Below are 20,263 nucleotides of genomic sequence, written 5' to 3' on the forward strand. Positions count from 1 at the left end.
ATAAGGACCAAAGAGGTGTGTTTGCCGAGCTGCAGCGGTGCAGCTTGCATCATCGCTCAACCTCCATGACTCCTGTCTCCCTGGATTACGGGATGCCACATACGGTAAAACCCGTGGGAGAGGTACTCCCTAGTCCAAGATGTGATGCACCAGGGGTGGGTGCATCCCAGTCCCTCTCATAGGCCTTGGTTGCAACCAGAAGCATTTTGTTTTTTCCACCCTCATCCTCACTGTAGACCCCCTCCAGTATGGTAGCCCTCTGGTCCGGCTCACAGATCATTGGGCACCCGTCCTCTTCACCCTCCCCACTGCGCAAGCTGCGCTTTCGTTAGGGGGGAGGAGGCAGAGAAAGTTATCTGTTGAGATCCACCTGGTCAGGGACCCCTCAAGCTGTACAATTTGTACAGAAGGCCAAGCTGTAGGAGCTTAGACATCAGTGAACTCTGTGCAGCACAAGACCGAGTGACTATAGAGGGAGACTTCATTGCGCACCTCCCCATCCTGGCTCCCTATAGGAGATTAGATGTGGCACGCGTTCATATAGCAGAGGTGCTTGAGTCATTCCCCGAGATCGCTCTTCTCAACACCCAAGGGACAATACATATCTTTGCCATTGCGGCTCAGAATCAGAAAGTATGTCAATGAGACTTACATTACTTGTTTGGCACAGTTACCGCCAGCTTGATGCTGTCCAGCCCCAATACCCGCAGCATAATCCTAGATGGAAAAAAAACAAAAAAAGGAAACAAGGCCAACCTAAAATGCCGCTCCTTAGATGAACCCCACAGAGTGAAAATGTGGATATGCTTGGGGCCAGACTTGTCAATGCCATAAATCAGATAGCCTCAAGACCATTCCTAAAATTCGGCCTTGGTCCAGGAAGCGTGGTAATATAATCACAAAATAAGGGAGGTCATTCACAGAGTTAACATGTGCAGGAAACATTTCCGAAGGTAGAGAACTCCTAATAATTTAACCCTCCTGAGAGAGGTTGTTAGATATGTCATGGAAACTGCCAAGAGGGTCAGGTGAGAAAAGTGACTGGAATGGTGTTAGTCCTTTGGCCACCAGACCACCCTTACAGAGATATGGCAATGGGTCAGGGGAGGCCACCAACCACTGTTCCCAGGTGCACACATCACATCCCTCATTCAGAAGCAAAGAGGCTGGTGCTTGACTTTTCTGCGAAAACAAAAAGCACCAGCCTTTTATCTTGGACATTATCTTCTCTCTGAAAGGAGCTAAAAACATACAAAAAAGTTCTCAGCCCCAAGCTCTGATGGGATGATGGTGAGGATGCATTCCTGCAACTCATCAAGAACTCCTGGGAAAATTCCACTTTAACCCCCCCCCCCCCCTCCAATTGGAAGAGGGCTGACATCCCAAAACCAAAGGAGCTGGGGAGCTATCACCCTATCTTTCTACTCAGCTGTCTGGACAAGAAGGCCAAAATGTTACTAAACCAGCTTCAGTGGAAACTGAGACTGAACCCCCACTTGAACACCTCCAAGGGTCATAAAGAGCATGAGCACATGCTCCTTATGAACCCTCTTAAGCACAACCGACACTGTCACATCTGTGCTAGTATTCCGGAACATCTTACAAACTTGCTACGGACTCTTGACTCAATTGCCTGTGATTGTGGGAGTGCACTCATGCTATTGCTAAGGCAGACACGTGAGTCAGAAGATGAGACGAGTTGCGTCTCCGGAAAAAGGGAGAGAAAAAATTTTGCTCAGCAAACACCAACAATTTTTTTCGTGTTTACCGTTTATCTTTTCCTTAACTCCTCTGATTTTAATGCTACAACAGCAACGTATGTTAGTTCTCGTTTTTGCTGTTGAATCTTTTTACCATACAGTCGTGTTTCTTAAAATTTATGTGCGTAAATTATATAAGAATTCTATCCTTTCATTCCCCACCCCTTTGCATCGGTCAGACCTAATTGTCAGAGAATTCACTCCCACGAGAAGGCTTATTTTATCCGCTTTATTTTTTTTATTCCAATCTCCCAACATTTACGTCCCCACACTCATCTCACCTGCTCTCCTTTTGCCTCTTTTTAGTATATTTCCTCTTCGCCATACATTCTTATGACTTATCTATCTATATGTCTAGCTCTACCGCTGGAAATCCCAAGCTCTTCCTTTTTTCACGTTTTTCTGCAACAAAAATAAATAACATAAAAATAAATAATAATAATGAAAAATAGAACAAAAAATGTTAATTAATTCCACGTTCCGTTTAGATAATTAGTCATTAGTTATTCTCTTAAAAATAAATATAAAATTAAATAAAAATATTGGAATTACAATGTTATATTTATAAATATAGTTAATCATTAAATAATCAAACGTTTTTTAAAATCATATAATGTAAATTAAAAGAGGTATCTACTTTAGTTTATAGTCATTCAATGTTATTTCAACCGCCATCATTCCAGTAGAAATTATATTAATAATAATAAATTAATAGTAATAATGAGAGAAAGAATATACATATTTAACCCCTTATTCCCTCGCCCCAAAACTCCAGACGTGACCGAGAAATATAAAAAATAACAACCATGCAAGTAGCTTCGCGCCCCATACACACGTGTGTGTGTGTATATATATATAGATATATATAGATGATATATAGTCTCTATATATATATATATCTATATATATATATACCATAATATATACTATATATATATATTCAAGAATTACTCATATATTATAGTACTGACATCGTCTTCTCATACTTCTCTATTAAATTTTAGTTTTATATTATATTATTTTTACATATATATTATGTTGTAACTATCGTTTAGATAGTGTGTTGGGCGTTACTCCTATCATGTATATTATATCTGAGATATACTATTATATATACTTCATTATTCTTATTCCATGTGTAATATACTAATAAGATATATATATATATATAGATACCTTTTTTATATATGTACTAATATATATATATTATTATATAATCTCCATATAGTGTTACTATCTTTTTTGCATTAATAGCATAGAACGATATCTATATTATTATCTTTCATATTCACTTATACTAGTGTGTATATGCATTATTTATCCCATTACTAGTAGCGGTCTATATGTTCTACTTGATGGCTTCTATATCTATCTAGTATTATATCTAATATATTATATTTATATACCCATATAATTATTCTACATATATATATATTATATATACATATATATATAATCATATATATATATATAAATATATAATATATTATATATAGATATATATTAGTTCCATTATCGTTTATATATACCTATATTTTATTAGTGTTTACTGTAATAGGTAGATGTATATATGTCATTATAACATCTATATGTAGAGTAGATATGATCATTCTATAATAAATATTCAATGTATTATCAGTATTCATATATAATATATAGAGATATATAGATATATACAACACACACATACACCGTGTGTTGTGTGGTGTGTGTGTGTCTGTGTGTGGTGGATATATATATTGTGTTCAACTAGATATATTCATATTTATTATATATATATATATATGCGTGCGTTCATTTTACTCCTCTGTATGTGTGGTCTGTGTATATATTACTATCATATATTATATATATATCTATATATAAGATACTACTATATATATAATATATATATATATATAATATATGCATATATATATATATATTTATATATATATTATATATATATATATTATATATAATACTAGAGAGATAGGGTGGGAGGGGTGGGGCGGGGAGAGTCGAGGGAGACAGGACATCGGGAGACAGCAAGAAGACTGAAAGAGATATATAGAGAGGATAGAGCAGAGAAGAGATGAGACGACTCGATAAGATAGATGACGAGATAGATAGATAGGGAGATAGACAGAGGAGAAGAAGAGAGATAAGAGAGATAATAGGGGATAGATAGCGACATAATAAGAGAGCACGAAAAGAAGAGATAGATATATATATAGAGAAGGAGAGAGAGGAGATAGAAGTGACACAGTCTACGGATACAGCAAGAACCAAGGAAGAAAGAAAGACAGATATAGAGAAGAGACTCAAGAGAGATAGAGATATAGAGAATGATATGGAGATGACTATATAGATTACTAGACGAGGCAGAGATGTAAATAGAACTATAGATTACTCATATAGATAAGACAGAGAGGAGAGAGATAGATTATATATATATGACTATTAATATTGCCGCCATCATTATATATAGCGCTACAACATATTATATATAATATATATATATATATTATAGATATATATATATATATATATATAACTCTGCATACATACACACGTGTGTGATGTGTGTTTGTGTTATATATTTATATAGGTATATATATATAATATATATATATATCTCTATATATATACATCATATCGATATATTATATATATAATTTTACACATTTACGTATACATCACTAATATAATATATATATATATTATATATAGATATATATATATCTAATATATATATTTACACCATTTCGTATATCACATCAATAAATAAATAATTATATATTATATATACTATCCTATATTATATATATATATATATATATATATATTATTATATATATATAATGTGGTGTGTTTGGGTACGTATTACATATATATAATCCTATGTACTCATATATAGGTATTACAATATATTTTACATTCTATATATCTATATATATATCTATTATTATATAGTTACTCACTACTATTATATGCTATATAGTATTATATATAGATATATTCTATGTATATATATTATATCTTGTATATATATATATATATGTATATATTATCATATATATCCTATATATATATTATCAGTATATTAATATATATCACTAATATATACCTTTATGCATACACACAATTTTACATATACTCCACGTGCTATAATGTGTGTTCACTGTGGTATATATAGGTATATATTATATATATATATATATATATATATTATTATATATACTATCTAGATCATATATACTAATGTATATAGATTATATATATATATATAGATATATAGTCATATATATATATATCTATATATGTATACTATATATATATATATCTGATAATATATACTCGTATATATATATACTATTATACATATATAATGTACATATATATATAATATATATATCTTATTATAATAGCGGTATATGTATTATATTTTAGTATATTTATTGCATTTCTATATATACATAATCATTATACATGTTATATTATCATAGTTATATATTATCTGTGTGTGTGCTGTGGTGGCTGTGTGTGTGTCTCTGTGTTGTGTGTGTGTGCTTTGTGTGTGTGCTTGCTGTATATATTCCTTCACTTTGGTTTATCTATATATTACATGACACCACATATCATACTCCCACATCATCAATGTGCACATCACACACACCAACACACACATCACACATCACACACACACACATCACAGACACCACACACCCACGACCACACACAACCACACCACACACCAGAAACACACAACATACACTACACACACCTACTACCACACATATATTATACTATTATTTATATATATATATATCTACAGTCACACCACACACACACATACACACACACACACACACACTACACAGTCACACACACACATATATATCTAGACTATTTATATAATTGATATATTTTATAGATATACACACACACAGTCCTCACCACACACAACCTCCACACAAAACCACAAAAAAATCACACCACACTACACACACACATCTATATAATACAAGTTCACAACCACACACACACACACACACTATATATACAAGTACACACACTCACGTCACACACACACAAACACACACACACACCCTCACACACACACACACAACACTACACCACACCACACACACACACACACACTACCACACACACACACACGTGCGACTGTTCATCGCATCGTGGAGTTACACAACTCTTACATGTTAAGATGCGTAACGATTAGGCAGTGGGTGCCTAAGGCGACAACCGTGGGTTCGATAAATCGTGTACGGCTCATGATAACACAGAATAATTATGGTTATAGTGAAGAATAAATTAAAAAAATTAAAACGATAAGTGACACTTTTCACCGTGAGTGAGAGCCGGAGAGGAGGAGGGAGGCGAGAAGTGAACGCGAAATCCTGCATGGTAAGTTGTTTTTCCGTGTCGCATAAGAGACAGCTGCCGTGAGTACAGGCCCGTTTTTGTGTTTTGTTTTATGGGTAACCATTGAAACGAACCAAGAAAATGGTTGCTGAGCGGAAGCAGTAGTTAAAACTGGAGCTCTTGGAAGCCAGAGTAGACAGACGCTCGTAGCAGAATATTTGAAAATACGTGAGAAATCCCTAAATTCTCGGAATTGGTGAGATGTTTGCGCAGCTCAACACAAACCCTGAGAGAGAATCCTCTGAAATGTCTGACATGAATATCAAAGAATTAAGAAGAGGTGGAAGAGTAGAATCACCACAATTGGCAACATTAGTCAAAATCGGGTCTAAAAAGCTGGCAAGAAAAAGTTCGATGAAGTAATCATAGTATACATGGAAACTGTTAAGTACTGAAAGAGCTTGTCAAGGAGCCAGTGCTCAAAATGAAGAAGCGAAAAGATGACGGCCTATATATAACCTGATCTATCTAAAGTTAAGGAACTGTAATGATAAATGGATGGTAAAGAAAAACTGGGATTAGAGTCATAAACGTCGGACTCGCAAGCGGATTGCAATCTGCTGATGTAAACAAGCCATAGTTTCATATTGAACATAAGAAGAACGTTTTATAGAGGATGGATCGAGCGAGACACGAAGTAGAAGAAACTGATTGTTAATTATTCTCAGGTCAATAAATCACGAATTCTCGGAGATAGAATTCATAGCCTCATAGGAGGTTTGTGATTTTCGAAATAAGGTCGAAAAACGTGAACCATTCATCTAAGCAAACGGTAATCTGCTCGTCAGGATGAAAGCTAAGTCCCCGGCACACACTGAAGAATATAAAAAATTTGGATAGGCGAAAATCATGCTAAAGGATCAGAGAAATACTGCAGAAACAAAAGAGGCTCAAAAAACACAAATGAATAAGGACGGAAGATTTTTTTTTTATTTGAGGGTGATAGCACTCGTTTCTTTCTTTCTTCTTTCCCTTCTCTTGTTTTTCTTCCTTCTCCTCTTCTCACTCTCTTTAAACGTTTTTCCCTCTCTTACTACTCTCTCTTCCTCCTGTCCTCACATCATCTTCACCTCGAGATCCTTCTTTCTCTTCCCGTCTATCTCCCTTTCCCCCCCTTCTGTCCCCCTTCCTTTTTCCCCCCCCCCCCCCTCCCTCCTACCCCTCCTTTTCTTCCTCTACGTTATAATATCGATTCAGTGTCTCTAATTTCTCTCTTTTTTTTTCTCTGTTTATGTGTTTTTTTTTTTTTGCACGTTTCCCCTCCCCCGTCCCTAGCTCCTCCCGCCTCCTTCCCCCTTCTAGAAAACATTTTTTTTTGTATTTTTTTTATTTTTTTATATTAAGTTTTAGCGGAAATTATAGTATTATGTAATTAATTAATTTTCTAAAAATCACCTGTACCCCCCTGTGTTCACACCCCTTTTTTTTAGCCCACTCCCTGTGCTCACACCCCTTTGCCCACTTCCCTGTGCTCACACACCCCTTTTTGCCCACATCCCTGTGCTCGACACCCACAACCCCAAGACAACAGCCAAAACACCCCCGTTGCCCACTCCCTGTGCTCACAACCCCTTTTTTGTGCCCCACTTCTCCCCTTGCTCACGACCCCTTGCCCATGGCCCTGTGCTCACACCCCCTTTGTCCCACTCCCAGCGTTCCAAACCACCACCCCACTTTGCCCAGCTCTTGTCCCTGTGCTCACAACCCCCCCTGTTTTTGGCCCATTGCCTGTGCTCACATACCCCTGTTTTTGAGCCCACACCCCTGTGCTCAAACCCCCGCCTTGTTGGCCCCACTAATCAATCCCTGTGCTCACACCCCTATTTTGTCCTGTTGCACACTCCCTGTGTCACACACCCCCTTTGGCCCACTCCCTGTGCTCACACCCCCGTTGCCCACTCCCTGTGCTCCACCCCCCTTTGTTTTGCCCACCCCTGGGCTCACACCCTTTGTGCCCCCCGCGCGCCCTGTGCTCCACCCCTTTTTTGTTTTTGTTTGCCCACTTCCCTGTGCTCACACCACCCCTTTTGCTGTTTTGGGCTGTTGCTTTTGCCACATCCCTGTGTTCACACACCCCCTTTTTTTTTCCCACTCCCTGTGCTCACAACAACACCCCTTTTTGGATTTGCCCCGTCCTGTGCTCTCCACACCCCTTTGCCCGTGCCCCTGTGACTCATCACCCCCCCCCTTTGCCCACACCCTGTGCTCACACCCCCCTTTGTGTTTGCCAACCTTCCCTGTGCTCACGTACCCCCTTTGTTGCCCCACTCTCCCCTTGCTCACACACCCCCCTTTTTTTTTGTTTGATGGGTTGCCAACTCCTGTGCTCACGACCCCTTGCCCAAAATGCCCTGTGCTCACACCCACCTTATTGCCCGAACGAAGGTGTACCCTTGCTCACATCCCCTTTGCCCCGGTTCCCTGTGGACTCACACCAGGGGAAAGCCCTTTGCGCCCACTTCCTTGCTCTCACGGAACCCACAGAAACGGGGGGGAACCCCTTTGGGCCCACTCCCTGTGGCTCACACCCGACCCCTTTGCCATGCCCTGTGCTCACACCCCTTTTTTTTGTGTGCGCCACAACCCTGTGCTCAGCAACACCCCCTTTGTGTTTTGCCCACTCCCCCGATCCCCACGTTCACGACTGCACACAGAGGAGCACAAGCTTTCACCGACACCAGCGGGGTCCCTTTGGGCCCGACTAGTATCCTGTGCGTCACGACCACACCCCCACACCCTTTGCCCACATGCCTCTGTAGCTCACAGACAAACCCCCAGCTCCTGTTGTTTTTGATTTGGGCCCACACAACCCTGTGCTCACACCCCCCCCCCTTTATTTGCCCACATCCCAGCTTTCCACTCACCCTTTGCCCCCTCCCTGTGCTCCACACCCTTTGGCCCATGCCCTGTGCCTCACAAAAGGTAACCCCCTTTGCCCCTCCTGTGCTCCAAGACCCCGTTGCCCACCCCTGTGCTCACAACCCCCTGTTGGGGGCCACTCCAGCGTTGCAAAGAACGGACCCCTTTTTGCCCACTCCCTGTGTCTCACAACCCCCTTTGCCCCACTCCCAGCGTTCACGGGGGGGGACTCCCTTTTTTTTTGCACATCATCCATGTGCTCACACCCTCGCGCCCGTTTGCCCACTCCCTTGGCTCAACCCCTTTGCCCACACCTGTGCTACACACCACCCCCTTTGCCCACTCCAGCCTTCACTACCCCGCTTTGGCCCACTCCCTTGTGCTCACACCCCTTTGCCCACTACCCTGTGCTCACACCCCCTTTTGCCCACTCCCAGCGTTCCAAACTCCCTTTGTTGGCCCACCCTGTGCTCACCCCCCCTTTGGCCCACTCCGCAGCGTTCACCCCCCCTTTGCCCCTCCTATGCCAACAACACCACTGCCCCCAGCTCCCTGTGCTATATTCCCCTTCGCCCATCCCCTGTAATCATACCCCTTGCGCCCACTCCCTGTGCTCACATCTCTTCCCCAACTCACTGTGTCTCCACACTTTAACCAAATCCCTTTCTCATATCCTACACCACACTCCCTGCCCACCAACCCATCTACACCCACTCCCTGTGCTCACACCCCCCCTCCCCCTCCCGTGTTTCACACCCCCCTGTTCCCACCCATTCCTGTGCTCACACCCATTTCCCCACTCCCCGGAGGCTTGCCGTTGACGCGCGCCTTGTTTATACTGTTAGTTATGGCGCGAGTGGAATAGAGCCGCGGGCGCTGCCTCTTTTAGTCGTTCCAGTCTCGCTTTTTCGCTTCAATAATCAGTCCGAGAATATTGCTTGATGGAGTCGACCCATTATTCATTACATAATGATGCTTTCGGGCTGTCGTTGGCCGTCGCTGCTGGTGGTTGGCTGTTTGGTGGATGCAGCACGCACATGTATATCTGTTTTATTGTAATTGTAATCCCGTCACACAGCAACGCGCGCAAGCCCCACAAAACGACACCACGCACACATGACACACCCTCACGGCATCCACACACACACGCACACACCCAACAGCACACATCATCATTCACACACACACACACACCACACCACACACACCACCACACACACACACACACCACACAACACACCACACACACCACACCACATATAGACACACAAACGCAGGGTCATCTATCTACATATCTACCACAACAGTTTGTGTGTAGGTCCATGTGAGGGTGTGTGCACGTGCCCGTGGTGTGCATCCGTCCGCAAAACCCCTTTAGGCCGAAAACGGCGAATCCGCGTGGCCTACAGCCCGTGACCTGAACTACAGGGTCACCTTTTAGGCCTCCACCCCGACCTTTTTAAAGACATTCCTTTGAATTACCTTCGATTTTTTCTGGTTTTCGCATAGTATGTTATTATTGGAGAATGCTAATCCTAATATTCATTATAAATGAACACACAACAGTAAAACGCATAGGTGATGCTCCAGTAACATGACTATGAGTTATACTGATGCAATCTTCTAAAATATTCTATATATTTCTATTGATGCTGACCGTATGTATCCCTCCATGATCCAAAAAACAACAAATAATCATGGGAATTAACAACGCTGTCATCATGATGATATATCACTGATTAAATCAAGGACGTGAACACAAAATAACAATTCAGTAACTTCATTTGCGTATGATACGAATAAACCCTTGATATTACTTTTGCGTGTGTCACTTATTCGATTTCATAGATCCTTATGATCTCCATTGAAGGGTTGTTCTTCCTCGGCGTTTGTGTATGTGTGTGTGTGATGTGTGTGTGTGAACACATATATGTATATATATGTAATATATACATACACAGCACACACCCCCACCACTATATTGTTTTTAATAATATATTATATATATATAATATAATATTTATATATATAATGCTAATATATTATCTATCCATTTGTGAGTGTATGTAATATACATACACCCACACACCCACACACATCCACACACACCCACACACAAAACACACACACATATTATAGGATATTTATATATATAGTATATATCTAATATATACATACACATACACGCACACCCACACACACACACCCACCCACACACCACCAAACCACATATATTATATATATATATATATATATATATAATGTATATATATATATGTGTGTGTAGTGTGTGTGTGTGTTTTGTGTGTGTTGTGTGTGTGTATGTGGGGTGTGTTTATTATGTATTATATATATTATATATATTAAGTATTAGAATAATGTTAACACTATATATTATATGTATAAATATAAACACACACACACACCACAAACACCACACATTTATATTATAGTATATATTATTATATATATAGTATAGTATATATTATATATATATATATATATATTATGTGTGTGTGTGTGTGGGTGTGTGGTGTGTGTGTGTGTGGTGTGTGGTGTTGTGTGTGTTGTGTTTGTGAATATAATATATATTAGATAGATTATATATATATATATATATATAATTGATGTATGTATGTACACACAACACACCAACAAACCACACAACACACAGCACACACACACACACCCACCACACCCTATTATGTGTGTGTATGTGTGTGTGTGTTTATGTGTGTTTGTAGTGTGTGTGTATGTGTGCGCGCGTTTGTGAATTATATATATATATATATATATCATATATTCTATATAGTATATATATATGTATAATACATATCTATACATATATATAATATTATTATAATTTACAAATTATATATATATAATACAACATTTTCATATACATACACACACACTACACAACACCACACACACACACACACACAACACACACACACCCCACACACACAACGCGCGCGATATAGAGATATTATATATATATATATATATATATATAATAATATTATACTATTTATTTGTTTTTTTTAAAATTCATATATATATCTACCTACACATCACTACACATTAATGTGCATTATATATGTATATATAGATACAACACACACACAGGACCACATACAAACACACACCACACCACATGATAATATATATTATATGAATAATATATTATATTATGCTATCTATATTATTCTTATAATATATATATATTATATATATATCGTCCGCTTGTCAAATCCTATCATCTGAACTCTTAACTTCTCAAGAGTCGGAGACGTTACAATCCCTGAAGGCCTCCATCCAAATCCTACAATAGCAAGTAGATAAATAGGCCCATGTAGAAAAGCGAGATGTGGACTATCGACAAATGTCATTGAATTGAGGGCTATAGAACAAAATCATGTAAAAACTTATGGACGGTAATTAACCGTGACATTTATCGATTACAGTCATGTATATAATTGAAAGAGGCCCCATCTCCCGTATATAATCGGAAAAAGAAATTTGTCGGTATTAAAGAACAAATCAAGCTCTGATATGTGAGTTTGCAGCAAATATCCGCAATGGAGAACCGAGTACTTGCAATGAGTCCATAATTAAATAAAGAACATCTACGAGTAATGATTCTTAGTCATAAATCCTCTTGCACTTTCGAACGAGCCTTCCTTAAGGAACGGAGCCGGGCCTCGACTCAAATGTAATTTTGAATCAAGGATCCACAGCTTTCATAGATTATCCACTGACTTGATTAAGACTTCCATTACCAGCAGACCTTGGATGGCCGAGCGTTACTCCTAGACCGACTCACATCATTTCCCTGACTTGTAAGGCTTTACTTTCATCCCTCACCTCGAGCACCAAGGAATGAATTACCTTCCAATCTACAGGATGCTATCAGCTGCTATTCGTCCTGGTTGCTGTACGGAATATCAATATATGCCACCTTTTATTAGTATGCCAATGCCACATATCGCTTGTGTATAAAATATAGACAAGGACCAGCACTACCGCCTGAGGAACCCTCCCCGATCACACCACACACACGCCACACAACACACACACACCCACACACACACCACCACACCACACCCACACTCAACGACCACATATCAACTGGTAAACACGAAAGTACCATTCTTTTGAAAAAAAAAGTAAAATAATTTTGAGGGCCCACATCTCAATGACAGAATAAAAAAGAAATAATAATTTTCTTCTTGGAACTAAGTATTTAGTAGAACATCACTGAATGAAAACAACTTGGCGATCGGAGTACTCCAAAGTTGCCAAAGTGTCCCAGTTTTTCCTTTACTGAGTCTTTTGGCATTGAAACGGATGACAAACGTTTCTGTGAATCTTAGGAGCTTATGCAACTCCTACTACTGCAGTTACTACTATCCTCAAGGAAGCCTGTCTCTCGTACTTAATATGCTGAAAACTTTTGTTAGTGGTACGTGAAGGACAAGATTATCAGCAATATTATGACGTGATATTGATAATACTATTACCATTAATATTGATAATGATAGATTTGGTATAAAAGTATTAATCATTATAATGATAATGATAATGAAATAATAGACCAGTACTTGCTGGAGAAATTATTATCATAACAATGAATGATAATAATGAAATGATGGTAATGATATAATATACCATTATTATAATTAAGATAATCATAATAATAGCAATAATAATATGACATCATAGTATAACCAATATGATATGTGTAATAGTCTACTAGTGTGTAGTTCAGTAGTATTATTTGTAGTAAGTATGTATAGTAGTACTACAGAATAATAATAAATATATAATACTAATAATAATTGATAATGATTACAACATCATCAACACGAGCACCGACACAACACTACAACAAACAACAACAATATACTACTAAATACATAAAATAATGATGAAATATAATGCTCATGATAATAAGATAATGTTACTATGAATATGATCATGATAATAGAACAATTATAATATGATAATAAATATAATAATAGAATATGATATAATAATACTGCTACTAAATAATATAATAAAATACAATAATAACATAAAAATAATTGAAATCCTGATGCTGATGATTGAAAATAAATAGTAAATAACGATCACAATATACTAATATCTAATATATAGTAATAATAATAATAATACTAATAATGATAAAAATAATATTAATAATAATAATAAATGCAATATTCTAATGATGCCTGGCGTTGATAATTAATACAATAGTATGATATGATAATGGGCAATGATAAGAATGATGATAACAACAGTGTAGTGGTAGTAATACTGATTATAATAATAATAATAATAATAATAATAATAATAATATTAATAATAATAACAATAAACTATATAATAATAATCTAATAATAAATGTAATAATAATATAATCATAATCATAATATTATATTATCATTCTATTATTGATCATCATATTATTATTATTAAAATGATACAAAAATGCATAACAAACATTAAGATGATAATGAAAATGATAATAGGATAATAACATATAATGATCATGGATTTAGATGATGACATGATGATGCTGCTGATGAGTCATGATGATTAGATGATGATGCGGATAATGATGATGCTGATATGATGATACTATATATAATAATACTATGATTACTAATAATATAATAATTTAAACAAACTCCTGATATCATATACAACGATCAATATAGTAACGATAACTGGTGACTTAATGATATGAAGAGAATATGATACTGATACGAAAAAAGTGAATAATAATGATGTGCGGTATAATAATCATAATAATATAATAATGATACAGCAGCCATATATAATAATACTGGGATGATATATAATAATAATAATACTAATGATACTAATATAATAAATAACAATATTATAATAATAATGGGATGATGATGGGTACTAATGATAATAAATATAGGAATAAATAATCCTAATACATATAATCATGATAATTCATAAAAACAAAAATGATTATGGTGATTATTCTAGTAATGGTGATAGTAACAATAGTGATAATGATAATATGGATGATAATAATGACAACAGTACTACTACTACTGGTGATAATAATAACAACAACAACAACAAAAACAACAATAATATATGTAATAATAATAATGGAATAATAATATAATAATAATATAATGAGAAAATAATATAATAATACTCAATGATGACAGTAATATACCGAATGGCATCGATTATCAGATGGAGTAATGTATAATAATTAATAATAATAATCCAATATAATTTAATACTAATAATAATAAAATTAAGACTAAATATACTCATGATAATGATGAATAATACGATGATGGCATATCAATAACTCGAAAAAAAAAAGTAATGATAATGTATAATGTAGCAATAAATACTGATGATGATACAATAATATAGTATTATAATAATATATAAAAAGAATAATAATGAAAATGATGAAAATAATGATTTGTAATAATAATGATGATATGGTTGAGGGGGAAGTTGGGTGGGGTAAGTGTGGGTGGGGTGTGAGTGAATGATGAGGAATGATAAGTAATAATAGTCTAATAATAATATATAATCCTAATATAGAATAATAATATAATAAATAAATATATGATAATAATATATAGATAATATCAGTCATCATCATCATCATCACCATCATCTCAACATCATCATCTTCATAACTTTAATAACAATTCTAATAAGAAATCTGATATCTCATAGTATTCGTAATAATGAGTAAAGATCTATAATTATAAAAATAGAATAATGCAGTGATATATACTAATGAACTAACAATGATAGTAATGGTCATACTAATATAAATAATAGATACTACGGATATGACTCATGATCTAAACAATCGATAATCAATAAAGATAATGATCCCAGTGATAATAAATCAAATTCTAATCGTTCAGCCATGCTGGATAATAAAAGAACTAGGATTACTCTGATAATCTGCTTGATAATGGACCAGTGACAGTGATCGTACTGAGTAACAGAAGGTATGCAACTACTGGAAATATTATTTGTATACGTTAATGATAACGAGCACATGATGGTAATAATGATAATGTGTAATATTAATAACACATAATGATATTATGATGATGTTCTTCTAACACAATTCTACTGATTGTTAGGATAATGGCAGTACTAAGAACGACCATGACAATATAACACTGATGAATCTGACTAACAATCCCTGAAATAATAAGTAATTAATCATTAACAATGATAATGATAGTATGATATAATAATCACAATAAATATGATGGTAATGATTTCATCATAATAATAAAGCCTGTTAAAAAATATTGGTAGTGAAATCGACATTGCATGTAGGCGCTGTCCATTAATAGAAAAAAATGATAATTAAGAAATGTTAAATCCTGTTAATAATAACAAAATGGTTATGGATATGATAACAATGATAGGTTTTAAGAACAATCGACTAAATAGTGATATTTATGATAAAGCGCATAATGAAAAATATGACAATATAGTATGATGGTAATGAAAGTAATACTAATCCTAATATAAATTACATTTATAAATCTTATATATAATAATAACAATAAAGTATACTGAACACTATCTAAATTACCTTTTATACTAATCATAAATATATAGCACATGATAGCAACAGTAACAACAATGATAAGGCTGAAATAATAATAGTGATATCATAATATTATTTATTATTGTTAATCTAATATAATAATACATATAAATAATAATATAATATATAATTAATAATAATACTATAATAATAATATCATAAACTAATATAATATTAATCCAATAAAAAAAATAATGATAAAGGTAATGCTACTTAACATACGGATCAACAACAACACAATAAATAGTGATAATGATAATAATAAGATAATGATACCATGGTGATTGTGATGATAATATAATGACGAGTAACATTGCTGATAATAATAATGATAATGATGTTGATAATGATACTACTACTGCTACTATAATAATAAATAAGTGAATAAATAGAATCTCTTAATAATATAATGAGAATATGATCCCACTATAATTAATGAATAATAATATAATCATAATCATCCTATAATAATTTATTATTTATTTTATTTGTATTATTATTCGGATAATGGAACCTGAATTTTTTCTTATTATTATTATTGTTGTTCTATTATGTATTATTTATTTTATATTTCATTCTCCTTCATATTGTTCATACTAGTACTTTATTATTTATTATTGTTATTTTTTACATTATTATTATTATTTTATTATTATTCTTATTATATTATCATTATCATAATATCCCGTATTATTATAGCATGAGGGGGGGGGGTTATTATTATTGAGTGTCGTTATCATAACTATTACTATTCTTTATTGTGTGTTGGTATTATTATTATTATTATTATTATTATTTTATTATTATTATTCTTATTAATCATAATATTTATTCATTATTTTACTGCTATCATTTATTATTTATTATAATCTTAATACTATCACCAATATTACGTTATTTTTATTATTATATATGATTTTCATATACATTTTTGCCTCTGCATATTGGTTTTATTTGCTATAATTTCTATTATCATTAACGTTATTTGTGTCATTATCCTTGTAATGCTGAGACAAATTCAAGACATTAGTAAATAATACGTGATATCAATAAAAGAATATAGATTAAAGAAGACTCTCATATGTATTTTTTTTTTTATATCAACGCACTACACTTCATGTCAATTTGATTTTAGCAATGAAATTATCTGTTTTAACTTCGTAATATGGTAATTTTTTTTCTATTTTAGTTTTTTATTTTGATTTTTTTCCGGCTGTTATCCCTTTTTTTCCTCCTGCTGATTTGCTCACAAGTTTGATATCGATTCTAAGGCTGGCCACACCGAGGAGAGAGAAGGAGGGTAAGCAAGAGAACGAGATGGAGAGCAAAAGACGACTAGAAGGAAGAGAGTAGAGAGAGAGGAGAGAGCGAGAGGAGAGAGAGAGAGAGAGAGAAGAAGAGGAGAGATGAGAGAGAGAGATAGAAATAAATAGATAAGATGATAGATAGTAATAGAGAGAGACGAGTAGCGGAGAGAGAAAGAGAGATAAGAGAGAAGAGGGGAGAGAGAGAGAGAATAGATAGAGAGTAGAGAGCGGAGATTAGATATAGTTAGGAGAGAATTGTACAAAAATAAAAGATATGAACCAACGCTAGTAGAAGGAAAAAATTTTTTGATTAAGTGAAGAAGTAGATTATGCGAGAAATAGGGGAGGGAATTTATTTTATTAAGAATTTCAAATACAGGGAATGTGAAAGTTTTTTTAAGTCCGCGCAGTGGAAGGCAGACGAATTTAATATGGTAAGGCATGTCGGTTGTGGTTTCCGAAGGTGGAAACGGAAGATATATAATTATCTATTAATATATATATATATATATATCTATAGATATATATTATATAGAAGAGATATATAGATAGATATGAGCAGAGAGAAGATAGTCGATAGTAGGTTAGATTAATATGAGATTAGATGAGATCATAAGAGAAGAGAAATATTTATAGATATAGATGATAAAATTTAGAGAGATATAGTAATAGATATTAAGTGATAGTGAGAGTGATAGTTAGTTATATAAGAGAGAGAGGTTTTTTGATATAGAAGAGATATAGATAAGATATATAGATAGATGTATATATATATATAGATATTCGAGAGATCGTTAACATTCACAAGCGTGTAGTTCCCTGTTTGCATGCGCAATAGCCCTGCACTTGCATACAAGCGCCTTGCGGTTGAGAGAACAACCGGTGACGTCACGCCATTACTCGTAAAGGTCCCTCTTCCAACCTACGTTTGAGGTGAACCCCCGTATCAGTCCTGCCCTTTCCCCTCCCCCTCTCCCTTCCCGGTGACCGCCTCCACCTCCCCCTCTCTCTCGCCGCCCGCTCTCTCATACCCAACCCCCTTCCCCCTCTCCGTCTCGGTCCCCTTTTTCCCATTCCCCTCCCTCCCTTCCCCACTCCTCCTTCCCCGTCCCCCCCTCGCACGTCTATAGTCGATTTATAGATCCCCTGGAGGTTTCGTAATAAAAAATAAAAAAAATTTAAAAAAAAAATAATATAAAAAAAATATAAAAAAAAAAAATTTTTAAAAAAAAATAATTAAAAAAAAAAAAAATTTAAAAAAACAAATAAAATGTAAAATTTAAAAAAACTTTTTTAAAAAAAAAAATGGTAAAATTTTTTTTAAAATTTAAAAAAAAAAATTATAAATTTTTTAAAAAAATATTAAAACAAAATTTAATTTTAATAAAAATAAATTTTTAAAAAAAAAAAAAAAAAAAATAAAAAAAATAATAAATAATAAAAAAAAAATAATAATATTTTAAAATTTTAATTATATATAATATTATAATAAAAAAATAATAAAAAAAGGAAAAAATTTTTAAATTAAAAATAAAAAAATTTTTTTAATAAAATAAAATAATAAAAAATTTAAAAAAAATTTTATTCCCTTTCTCCAAAAACCTATTAAAAAAAATTTTAAAGAAAAAAGATTAGAATTTAAAAAAAACCCAAAAAAAAAAAAATTGGGGGAAAAAAAAAACAATTTTTTTTTTTGAAAAAAAATTTTTTTTTAAAAAAAAAATTTTTTTTTTTTAAAATTTTTTTTCCCCCCCCCCCCCAAAATAAAAAAATTTTAAAAATTTTTAAAAAATTTTTGAAAATTTAAATTTAAAAATTTTTTAAAAATAAAATTAAAAATTAAAAAAAAATTAATAATAAAAAAAAAAAAAAAAAAAAAAATTTAAATTAAAAAAAAAAAAAATTTTTTTTTAAAAAAATTTTTTTTTTTTTTTTTTTTTTTTTTTTAAAAATTTTGATTTAAAATTTAAAATTTATTTTTTTTAATTTACTTTCCACCCCCAAAAAAAAAAAAAATTAAAATGTTAATAAAAAAATTATTTAAAAAAAAAAAAAACCCCCAATTTTTTTAAAATAAAAAAAAAAAAAAAACCCCCTTAAAAATTTTTAATTTAATAATTTTAAAAAAAAAAAAAAAATTAAAAATAAAGAAAAAAGAAAAAAAGAAGTTTTTAAAAAAAAAAAAAAAAAAAAAAAAATTTAAAAAAGAAATAAAAAAAAGCTTTTGTTTTTTTTTTTTTAAAAATTAAAATTTTTTT

General features: G+C 33.8%; 1 protein-coding gene across 1 annotated transcript; it reads left to right on the forward strand.

Moving 5' to 3' along the window:
• Positions 1 to 8,534: 8,534 nt before the first annotated feature.
• Positions 8,535 to 9,701, forward strand: LOC119583027 (leucine-rich repeat extensin-like protein 5). The gene has a single exon (XM_037931538.1). The coding sequence runs from the start codon at positions 8,535 to 8,537 to the stop codon at positions 9,699 to 9,701; it is 1,167 nt and encodes a 388-aa protein (XP_037787466.1).
• Positions 9,702 to 20,263: the final 10,562 nt, after the last annotated feature.

The sequence above is a fragment of the Penaeus monodon genome, chromosome 16, assembly GCF_015228065.2.
Source record: "Penaeus monodon isolate SGIC_2016 chromosome 16, NSTDA_Pmon_1, whole genome shotgun sequence".
Taxonomy (NCBI): Eukaryota; Metazoa; Arthropoda; class Malacostraca; order Decapoda; family Penaeidae; genus Penaeus; species Penaeus monodon.